Below are 10,624 nucleotides of genomic sequence, written 5' to 3'. Positions count from 1 at the left end.
ACAACGCCTCCTCGCTTAAGGTCTTCATTCGTCTTAATTCGTCACTGTCCTGTGATTGAGGTTTGCGGCATTAAGAGCAAAGTTTTGTAAGAAAGTGTCGATATTGTTTTAGGTTCAGAACCAAATTGATAAACTCTACATGTACATATGATGGAAATGTAGGAAGGTTCCAAGAAGGGAAAAGATCAGAAAAGACAAGAAAAAGAAAGCAATAAGACGCATGCGATTCGCGAGGTTAACCACATTTCGATGAGTGGCAGCTATTACAATTACAATGCACTCTGCCGTTCCCGAAAATATTCAATCCCGCGTGCTTTGACCCATCCAATGTTTGTAAACGCGGTCTTTTTCAATCTTAGCATATTTCTCAAACATCTTAACTCGAACAAAAGCAAGAAAAGTTGCCAAAATAGGATTTAAGTTTTTATTATTTTATATCCTTTTCCCGCTTCGAATACCTTCCCATCCACGTGCTGGTCTTCTCTTACCCTCTCAGAGAGCAAGAATCAACCACCTTCCCCTCTCAAAAAGACGCTTACTCGGCCTTCTTGGGAGCGGCAGCCGCGGCGGTACCGGCGGCAGCGGCGGTGGCTGCTGCCGGCGCAGCTCCAGCCTTACCCTTTCGGGTCTTGGTGGGGCGCTGCGAGCGAAGGATGGCGCTGGCACGGCGAAGGGCGGCTCCGCGCAGATCCGCACGGTACCGGTTGGCCTTCATCATGTTGGCAATCTTCTTCAGCGTACGACGCGGTCCCTGCTTCAGCGTGACCTTGACTGGCGCCTTGGCTGGCTTGTTCTGTTAAAGGGGCGAGTAAGAAAATAGATTTTTCGTTAATTATTTGTTGAACTATTTGTCCTAGGATGGGTTGATTATGGAAAGCAAGTTCATTAGGAATGTTATTTTATCAGTTTTGGGTAGTGGACGTAGTCGTCATGTTCTTCGGCCGACACTGTTCCTCATGTAAAACAACAATTCCCATGAACCATACAAAACATGTGCTTCTCCTGGCTTGACAGGATTGCTAACTTACCAAGACCTTCTTGCGGTTGTACACGAAGTTGACGCCCTTCTTCTCAGCCGGCGTAATCGTGATGGTCTTGTGGTGGACCAGCCCACTGTAACGGAACGAGCTCAAGTTGGTCAGGTTTCCGGGCTCCTACAAAGAAGTTGGGTGGTTCTGGTGAGAATGAGAATCTATATTAACATCTTATTAACCTCGTGTATCCGTTTCTAAGTGGAAACATTCTCCACGCGCAATGTGCTCCGCGTGTCCGCTATCAACCACCAACTCCGCAACCGTTGGCGAGGTTGGAACGTGGAAGTCTCTCAAACTAAACATCAGAAGTAGCAAAATTTAACTCGCATCACAATTGTTCAGCGATCTTGGTGGAAAATGTTCATCATGTTTGGAGGACAACCACGCGCAGCAGCAGCACAATGCCGATATGGGAGCTACTTGGTTCCCTTCTTTCCGCGTGTAGGATGTTTCCGCTTAAAATATGTACAGCCAGTCCGAGACCACTTACCGTGCTGAACGGCTTCCGGATGTCCCTTCGCTTCAGCAGGAACGCGTTGTGATCGCGCACGATCAACCAGTTCAGATGGGACGATGCCATGATTATTTCAAGCTTCTGCAAAATTCAACCAACAAAAGAACAGCACATTAGTTCACTTCATATCACAAACTCCACGCCGCTGTTTCTACAACTCAACGCCTTCATCAAAGATGGCGCATGAAGCGGCTCCACGTGTAGCGCCGATGCAGTAAAAGCTAACAATCTATCAGCAAAAATCACTCAAGTTCCAAGCGCGTACAATTATCTGTTCCTAAGTTATGTTTCGGTCTTAACCATCAGCTTCCACTTGCGGTTTGTAAGGACTTGGCCAAGAGTGATTTTGTTGCCATTTTACTAGTTTGCACCACGAGCGGACGAGAGAAACTCACCTCTTGTGTCGGCTGACAAGATCGGAAAGACCTGCTGTGGACTTCGATTCCAGTTCCAAGACGCGAAAAGACAGCAAAGCCTTGACGTTTAGGCGGAAGCGGTGTTTTAGCACGAATCAAGCAAACTCATAGGTGTAAACAATTTTCAAGCAAATAAGTGTTGTACTAAAAAGGTTGTGATTTGTGTTGCATTTGGTTCATCACTTTTGCAGGTAAATTTATGGATTAAAATTGTTTTATAATTATAAAAATGATTAATAACGAGTTTTGGAACGTTCTGAATCAAAAATATTCCATGAATAAGTTGTTAAACTAAAAATGTCAGCCATTGAACACATGTTGTTCTAAATTGAGAAAAATCGATGTTCGTCTTGTTAGCGAATGTCATTCGATTGGTAGGCTACAGACAGTCCTGTAGATTTGCGTAAAAACAATTATAATGTTTACGCTAAAATAACACACATACATCATTCAACTTCAGTTGATAAGGCTCGTCTTAGTTATTGCTTTAAAATCGTATAAATAACTTTCAGTTTCGGTGCTATTGTTCGGACAGAAAGGGCTATTTACACTTTCCTCCCGCTCTCCACCCCAAAATCCCCATAGTGTATCGTCAGCCAAGTGCTGCTGGCAGTTCGGTGCGGCCCGTCGAAGTCAACAGAAGTGTTTTGCGTGTGGTACGTAGCAGGCGGCAATACGGCAAGTGGTGAGCGCTGCCAGCAAAGTTAAAGCTAATGAAAAAACGTCTTCTCGGTGTCGGTCTTTAGTGTGCTCTTTTCGTTGGGGTAATTGTGACGAATTCTAGCCACGATAGCAGCCACTCCGTGGCTCTTGTGTATTTATCGGTAATTGTGAATAACCGTGCTCGCTGCTGTGGGTGGCGGCAGTTCATTCATCCAATACGCGCGTTGGTCAGTGTCAGGGAGGCTCTCGCTACACTGGAACAGTGGCTTAATTTTCCGCGAAATCCGTTAAACAGCAAAAAACACTATCCCCAAGCGTGTGTTTGCGGCACTGTCGAACCTTCCGAAATTGGCGTCAACTGTTTCGCGATTTAAATTCGATTTCATCAAGCAAACGTTCCTTTTTGGCCAGCGAGTAAAACAAGCCTTTTGCACCACAACGGGATAGGGAGAAGAAAATTTGCCAGCTTTTCCCACTTTTCCTACAAGCAAGCGGGTGCGCTCGTGTGTGTCTGTGTGTGTGTAGAGGGTTCCTCGTTGATGCGGTGCTGCGGCAATTGCGTAAAGAAGTGTGTACGTGCGTGTGTGTGTGTGCCTGTACGGGATGCGCCGACAATTGCTGTGCGCAAAGTAGAAAGAGATAGAGAGAGAAAGTTGCCCGCAAAAGATGTTCCTCACTTGGTGTGTGCCTTTTTCGCGTGCCCGCTGAATTGAAAGGAAACCCTCTCCGCTCGGCGCATCGGGAAGCGTGATCGAAAGAACAGGGGCAAGAAAACGCCGTGTTGCCGAAAAGTAAAAGTACGCACACAAGTGCTTCCCGGGTTTTTTTTTAGTTTTCTTTCAAAGGCACACCAATTGCAAGTGCGTCTCGGCGCTGTAAAAGTCATCCTTCTTCCTCTCAAAACGCTGAGTTTCTTTTGCTGAGCGGAAGTGTTTTGCTTTTCATCGCGTGTAGGAAAAGCGAGTAGTGTGTGTGTGTGTGTGAGTGAGATTCTGTGCAAAGAGTAAATTCGTTTCTTCCTTCCCCTCCCCTTTCATTAGGCAGGCATCGAAAAGGTTCAAAGTCGAAATTGTTGGTCGAAAAACCACCAGAGAACGAAGTGGAAGAGTGAAAAAAAAAATCGAGGTGTTAATCGAAGCAACCGCACGGGGCAGTAAAGAACCTCCTGTTTCCCGGCTCGTTTCGGCAAAGGGTGCACAGTGAGGGTAAAAGCTACCCCTATACACCCATCCACGAAAAGCGGCGAAAACGGTACAACAACAACAACAAAAACAACAGCGGCAGCAACTCCGGAAAGTCTAGAGCAGCAGCAGCAGCAGCAAAAAGGGAATAGAAGAAAATACGAACCGAAAAATGGGTAAGTGTCTTTATCTGTGTTTGTGTGTCTCTGTGTAAGCTGCTGGGGGTGGGGATTATTGCTGGATTTTTGGGTGGGGGTGAACATCAGAGAAAGAAAAGCAAGGAAAATGCTGCGCCCGCGACTGTCAAACCGAAAGGGGCGTTTTGTGTGTGTGTTTGTGACTGTTGTACAGTGCTGGCTAAGAAAAGCGACAAGGGATCGTGGTGGTGGTGGAGGAAAATGTCACCGAAGGGGGCATATCGGGAAAACGGTCATTCGAAGGATACCAAAACCTTTGCACACCGAATCGATGCAGTGCGGGGAAATGAAATGGCATGAAAAACACACGCACACACCAACACCATGACGCCGAGGCGCGTTCGATGATATGGGTGTGTGTTTGTGTGGAAGTGAAAATCATCGTGCAGGGAAAATGCGTGAAAATGTTCCTACCATGAAGGATGTCTTTCAATCGAGCGGCATGGAGAAAAACATTCATCCATTTTGGAATTGTCCATGGAAAGTGGTTCTTTATCGAGAAGAAATGTATTCAATTGTTTTTTTCTTTCTTGTAGATATATTTTCCCCATTCCTTTGGGACATCAAACCCTTTTTAAAATGTCAAAGGAAAAGGTCAATGGTTAGGACTCTGCTTGGAATGCTTCTCCGCAAATGAGAAAACGGCGTAGAAGAAATGGAACGGAGAGACCAACTCGGGGTGAAAACACGTCCCCGTGGAAAATTGTTCACACACACAAACCAGCAAAACCCCTGTAAGGAGAGGGAACACTTGCCTGCTACCGTGCACGTGCCGTACAGCGCAAAAGGACGACTTCAAAAATGCAAAAAAATAACACAAGAAAAGGGGAGGTGGTGAAAAATGCCGCGGACGAAATTATTTACCAATCTCACCGGAGGCGGATACAGCACCAGTCTGTGAAGTTGCACCGGCCGCCACGAGCGTTGCATCTTTTGCCGCTCGTGCGAGAGTGTCTTCCGAAATTCCGATCGCTTCCCCGGTGCGCACGGTGCAAGGCATCATCGCCCCAGAGAAGAACGCACCCTAAAAAAAGGGCGAAATAATATCTTCCTCGCTTCCCATTTTCCAACATTTCTTCTGGCCTGTAGCAGTAGCACCGTTCTATAAAGGCGGCGTTTTATTTTGGGGCGTAGTCCTCCGGCAATTCCTCGCCAGCACGGGGTTTTCTAATTATAAATAGTGCGTGCGGACGCGCTCGCTGCTGCTGTTGGCTGCTGGCTGCTGCTCTCGTCTCTTCTGGGGCTGCTTTTGTCGGTGCTGTAATAGAGCAGAGGGGGGGTTCCTTTTTTGCTCGATGTGAAAATATTTCTCCCCATTCGCACCGATGCCAACGATACAGGCCCCGTTCCCTTTCCAAGACCTCCTTCAGGAGGGTCGGATGTCGTTGCCGGCGTTTCGTGGCGGAATCTGGAAAATCTGTATACCGTTCCTTTCTTGTGTTGGTGTGTGTGTGTGAAAAACGGGAAAATCTACGCCGGTGCACAAACACACACTGGTGGGTCGTTTATAGAACACGGTTCATTGCTGCTGCCTGCGAGCAGCTCTCTTCTAACTGAGCGGAGAGAATCCGGCGTTGTTATTGCTGTTGGAGTTGCTGCCCAAAGGGCCGAAACAAATCGAGCCCACCGACCACCATTCTGCCGTGATGGATGGCTTTAATCGTAGACGGTGTTGTAACGCAAGGCGGAAGGGTGAGTCTGCCGACGCCGGGCAGGCGAGGAACGTTACGCCGGGAGAGACCCCGAGACTGGCTGGAACCCTTCTCGGGCTGCGCCGACTACTGCCGGAGTTGGGTTGGTTGTATCGATTTTTCCAAAAAGCCGGATGGACGTGCCGAATGTGAACAGCGTGCAGAATGGCGTGGAGTGAGAATGATCGGTGGAAGAAGAAGTTGCTGCCGGATGTCTGTACGATGCGGTTGCTGAGGCGGGGGGAAGTGTGTTGAGCGAGACGAAAACTCCATTTTGGTCGTTTTCTTTCCAGCAACCCATTTCGGGCTCTCTAGCGTTGGTTGCACTTTCTTTTCATTCATTTATGAGCTTTATGTCGATGGTTGGTAATGCTTCATCGACACCATGGCAGATTGGGACACTGAACTTTAATGTTATTAACGGTGGTTTGTGTTACCGAGTTGGACATTCCAGCCGACCGGAATGGAAGCTATTGCCAAAGCGAAACTCATTTATGTAATTGAAGCAGCAAGGAATTGTGTGTTGTCATTCGAGTTATTATGAAACTGTTTGCCGATTCTTGGACGTCTCGAGAGGCTCCATGTGTCTTTAGTTTTAGGATTTATTACCTTATTGAACACCTAGAAGAGTTTGTAGTTTATAAAGAGACTTCCAAAAATAAACAGTTTGTAATCTTAACGATCGTACCACGCCTGGAATGTATATGTAGTTAGATAAACTATTAGGCCGCACACTGTCATGCTAAGGACTTCATTGGTTGAATGGAATCCATTGGGCAGTTATAATACATACAGTCTTTAGCCGAGTTACGAAAATTATGCATTCCGGAGACATTCGCGTAACTCGGATATTCGCATATGTCGAATATCACGTTTTACAGTCAAAATATACTTGATTAATAATGATTTTTTGATTGAATTCATTTTATTTATGTAATTTATTACTTATTAAATGCAATTTATGAAGAAAATTTGGTTATTAATAGTTTAAAACTTTTGAAAAAAATGTAAATTATTTTTCATTTGTCAATTGATGGAGAAAATTGTACCGATTTCACATCTGTACTGTCAATAATAAAAATTCGCGTAGCTCGAGTGTCGCGTAACTCAGGGAAAGACTGTACATAGGTACAGTTAGTTGACCTATCCAAACTGTAGGTAATTCTCAGTCAATACCTTTTATCTGAATCGTAACTAAAATAGTAATTCCCAAGAGTTTTTTATCTTGCAATACTGAAGACACTTCTGTAGAAAGGAACACTTTATTTTGTAGTTGTGGAAATGGTCCACCCAAGTTGATGTAGTAACATTGATCTTGGACAGTTATTCTTCTTTGTCAAAACAACCGATGTCGGTTTCAAAAGTCCTGCCTGCTTGGCTCTCAGTGACTTTTTGATTTACCCATTACAGGATAGTCAAGTCCTACGTAGTCAGGGCAGTGCTTGAACCCACGACGGGCATATTGTTAAGACGTTCGAGTTGACGACTGTACCACGAGACCACGAGTAATTACCAAGCGTTGTTTATCTTTTAATACTGAAGAAAGACTCTTCTGTAAGAAGATATACTCTATTTTGTAGTCGTGATAATTGATGTAACATTAATCTTGCACAGTTAACTTTACTAAAAGAATCCATAATAAATATAGATTTAGATATAGAGTAGGCTGCTGTAGCGATAAAAATGTTTTTTGCTCTTACCTTTGAAGTGATAAGGGTAGCTTATCCACTCATTGGATACTGTTTGAGTCGTTAAGGTCCTAATAATATTGTGCTGGGTGTGTTGAAATTGAGACTTGTTGGATAAAGAATCCCCAAAAGAGTCTCCCAGAAGCTTCAGCTTCGATCTTGTTTTAATTATACTTCTAGAAAACCTATCATATATTCTACCTGTTACGTGTTTGAATCGCGTGCTGGGCGATGAGACTTAATGAAGAGTTTGCAAGATTGCTACTTACAATAGTTTGCAACCGCACCAGACCACCCTGCAAATTCGAGCTCACACACACGCAGCTGTGAGCATCCACAGCTTTATTGGAGCTGGGATTTTCAACAGTCCACAGAGCACGGAAGACACGGACAGACAGTGGGGAGAGGCAGCTCAAACTCAAACACTTGACGAGATGACGAGACAACTACAGGATGGAACCGATTACTTCCCATCTAGCAGGTTTGGAGTCGTTTTATGCATGGGGAGAGAGATAAAGAGAGGGAGAGAGAGAGAGAGAGAGAGAGGATGTTGTGGCTACACATTGATGCACGCACTACCAACTCTCCGGTGAGGTGACGTGAAGGCCTTGAAATTGACGTCACACGATTTGCGAATCTGCCATCTCTCGCAGTGTGTGTGTGTGTTTGGACACCGAAAGATTCGAGAAAATTGTCGAAAAACACTACCATCCCTGACGGCAAGGGGTAGGGGAGTTGTTGTTTCCGTTGTCGGAAGCACTTGAGAGTTAGCGACATGGCGGCAACTTGGGGTTCAATGTTCAAATCACGCCCGGCACATGCACACATGAGTGACGGCGGGTGAAACCAACCACGGCATCATAAGGGAAGATTGATCGGGATAAAGGGAACGGACGCGGATAGATTTAGCGTGTTTAGCCGAAACACAAACACAGCCAAAAACCATCGTCACACAGCTCCGCCTGTGGCACAGCCCCTTTCGCTGCCGCCGTCGTCTTTGGTCCGTGATCGTCGTGTGAGCATCGAAAATAGACGATGATGTGATAGATCGTGCCGCGCACACATTCCACCGTATGCATTGCATTTTGAGACACACAGAGGGGCTGAGAAGGAGGAGGAAGGGGAAGCATCAAGCTGGCGACAAGCTTGTCACAAGCCATAACAATCTGTGCGGTGGTGTACGGTTGCAAAAGCTGCGGATGCGGCGACCAAACGCGGCGAGCGACATTTTCGATGATGCAATTTTCTCATGGCAAATTTTCATCTTCGGCACCGTTTCCTTCGTAACGAGGAATGTGTGCGCTTCTTGCATATGGGGGGGAAAACGAGTGGTGGCGCAGTCCTTTCTCCCAGCTCGTCATCATCATCATCCTCAATGGCCTGCCGCGATGGTGGTGATGGCACACGCACACAGGAAATGGCAATCTGTCTTGGCAGTGCGGCGAAGAAAAGCTCCAACCTCAGAAAGGGCACACCCGCCGGCACCGGTTTGACCGGTGTTCCGTTTTGATGGAGCGATCCGTGCCGGCATTTGCCTCGAAACTCCCAAGCCAACCTCCTCCCAAGACACTGGCAATAAACAATCGGCATGTGTGTGTGCGTGGTTGCGTATAAACTGGAGCACAGCTGGAAGGCGATAGAGACGGCGATAAAGCGGGAAAGATAGGAAGATGCATCGGCCCTTTTGGCTGCGCCCTTCTCCCGCCTCACCGGCTACAGAGGCGAAAGGTTCATTAGCCCTTTGAAAGTGTTTAGCTGTGCGCTGGGTTAGTTGTAGTTGTGGTGGATGTGCCGCTGGGGCTCTGGCGCGCTACATGCCGTTGACTACATAATGGAGATTCAATTAGTTAAAAACGGGGCCAAAGCAAGTGTGTGGCTGCTCCCATCGTGTGTTTTTTGCTGTCTGATTTCGTAGCTGTACGAATTAGATCGGGGAAAGCCTTTTTCTCGGGCGATTGGCTTCCCCTCAAACTAATGCAGCGTAGGGCGTGTCCTTTTTTTTGATTAGTATAGTCTATTTAGAGCATTTTTCGAAGGTAATATGTCTTTTATGTTGAAGAGTTAGGTCAACGATTCTCAGGTGTGTAACGGAATCACTTTCTCCTGGATGATAATGGGTCATTATGCTTTGTAAATTAATGACATCTAATGCATCCAATTATGAACGAGCTGGTTGATGGTTGAAACATGCTCGAAAAGTAATATTAAAATATATGAGTAATGCTTTTCCATCATTAAAAAACGCTTTGTTTACGTACGATCGCTTAAAAGACGCACACACACACAATGCCACAGCGAGCTGACCTAATTTTTCCCCAGTATCGGCTTACTAGCTAAATACAGTTACTTAAATGGAAATTTTAGGAAATCACCTCCAAAAAGACCCTCAACAACCATCAACCCCCATCGTATCATCTTTCTGCAATGGATGCAAATGTGCCTCAATTGCTTTATTACAGGCTTAATGGTAAACTGGTGAACACACATGCGCCGTCCCAAACGCGCCAGTTCTCCACACTCCCCGCTGCTGATGCTCCCATTAAACGTCAACAACTAGAGCATAAAAATACAAACATTTATTCCGTGGAGGGTGAGCAAAAAAACACGACCCGGGACGACACCTCCACCCACCCGTCGCTCCTACCTTTACAGGTGCAAAACAAAGCCACCCTTCCACACCCTTATACCCTTCCGCGGCCCTTTCGTGTTCATTACACATACACACACACAAAATGGTACAAGCAACGCGTCAGCTCGGTGGAAGTTGATTGATGAAGTTTTGCCCCTAATTTCTCGCTCTGTCTCGCGCTGCTGACGTTGCTTTATGTGCGAGTGTGTGTGTTTTTTTTCATGTTTATTACAATCCATAAAAATTGTGGGTGTCTTTTTACAATCCACTTCCCCCGCGTTTTTACTCTTCAAACATAGCATTTTTCACCAACCAGTTGTTGTTTTATTTAAAACCCCTTAATTGTGAGTTGTGTTGTTTCATTTTTGTTGTGTTACAACACTAGAGTAGCTTAGAGTAGCTTGTCGTAAAGAAGCGACAAAAAGCGATTTCACCCACTTTTGTTGTTGAATTCGGTGCAGTTCGAATGCGATTTGATCGTAACGCGATGGACCTTTGTGCCTTTGAAGGGTTTTATTTTCATCTTTTGATTCATTTCAACAGTTTTTTCCTGTGTACCCGGGAAGCTCAGTAGTCTGCGAAGCAACAAAGATGGAAGCCCGAGCCCATGA

The 10,624-nt window shown here is 45.8% G+C and overlaps 2 protein-coding genes across 16 annotated transcripts in view; one reads left to right on the top strand and one right to left on the bottom strand.

Moving 5' to 3' along the window:
• Positions 1-401: 401 nt before the first annotated feature.
• LOC120893587 (60S ribosomal protein L28) lies at positions 402-2,071 on the bottom strand. The gene is made up of 4 exons (XM_040295564.1): positions 1,944-2,071; positions 1,525-1,629; positions 1,029-1,154; positions 402-793 (listed from the first exon to the last, which is right to left on the bottom strand). The coding sequence occupies exons 2-4, from the start codon at positions 1,612-1,614 to the stop codon at positions 536-538; spliced, it is 474 nt and encodes a 157-aa protein (XP_040151498.1). The 5' UTR covers positions 1,615-1,629; positions 1,944-2,071; the 3' UTR covers positions 402-535.
• Positions 2,072-2,499: 428 nt separating this feature from the next.
• The window catches only part of LOC120896421 (actin-binding LIM protein 3), a 39,075-nt gene continuing 30,950 nt past the window's right edge, over positions 2,500-10,624 (top strand). For 2 of the 15 annotated variants that reach the window (XM_040300543.1, XM_040300541.1), the window contains exons 1-2: positions 2,580-2,788; positions 3,668-3,984. In XM_040300543.1, the coding sequence (XP_040156477.1) occupies positions 3,981-3,984 (4 nt within the window). In that variant the 5' untranslated portion in view covers positions 2,580-2,788; positions 3,668-3,980. Of the gene's footprint in view, positions 2,789-3,283; positions 3,425-3,667; positions 3,985-10,624 lie in introns of those variants that run through there. The other 13 variants (XM_040300537.1, XM_040300535.1, XM_040300545.1 and 10 more) reach the window with 13 other exon arrangements.

Source organism: Anopheles arabiensis, chromosome 2 (genome assembly GCF_016920715.1).
Source record: "Anopheles arabiensis isolate DONGOLA chromosome 2, AaraD3, whole genome shotgun sequence".
NCBI classification, from domain to species: Eukaryota; Metazoa; Arthropoda; class Insecta; order Diptera; family Culicidae; genus Anopheles; species Anopheles arabiensis.
The sequence above is the reverse complement of the archived record's forward strand: the minus strand, read 5'-3'. Positions and strand labels throughout refer to the sequence as shown.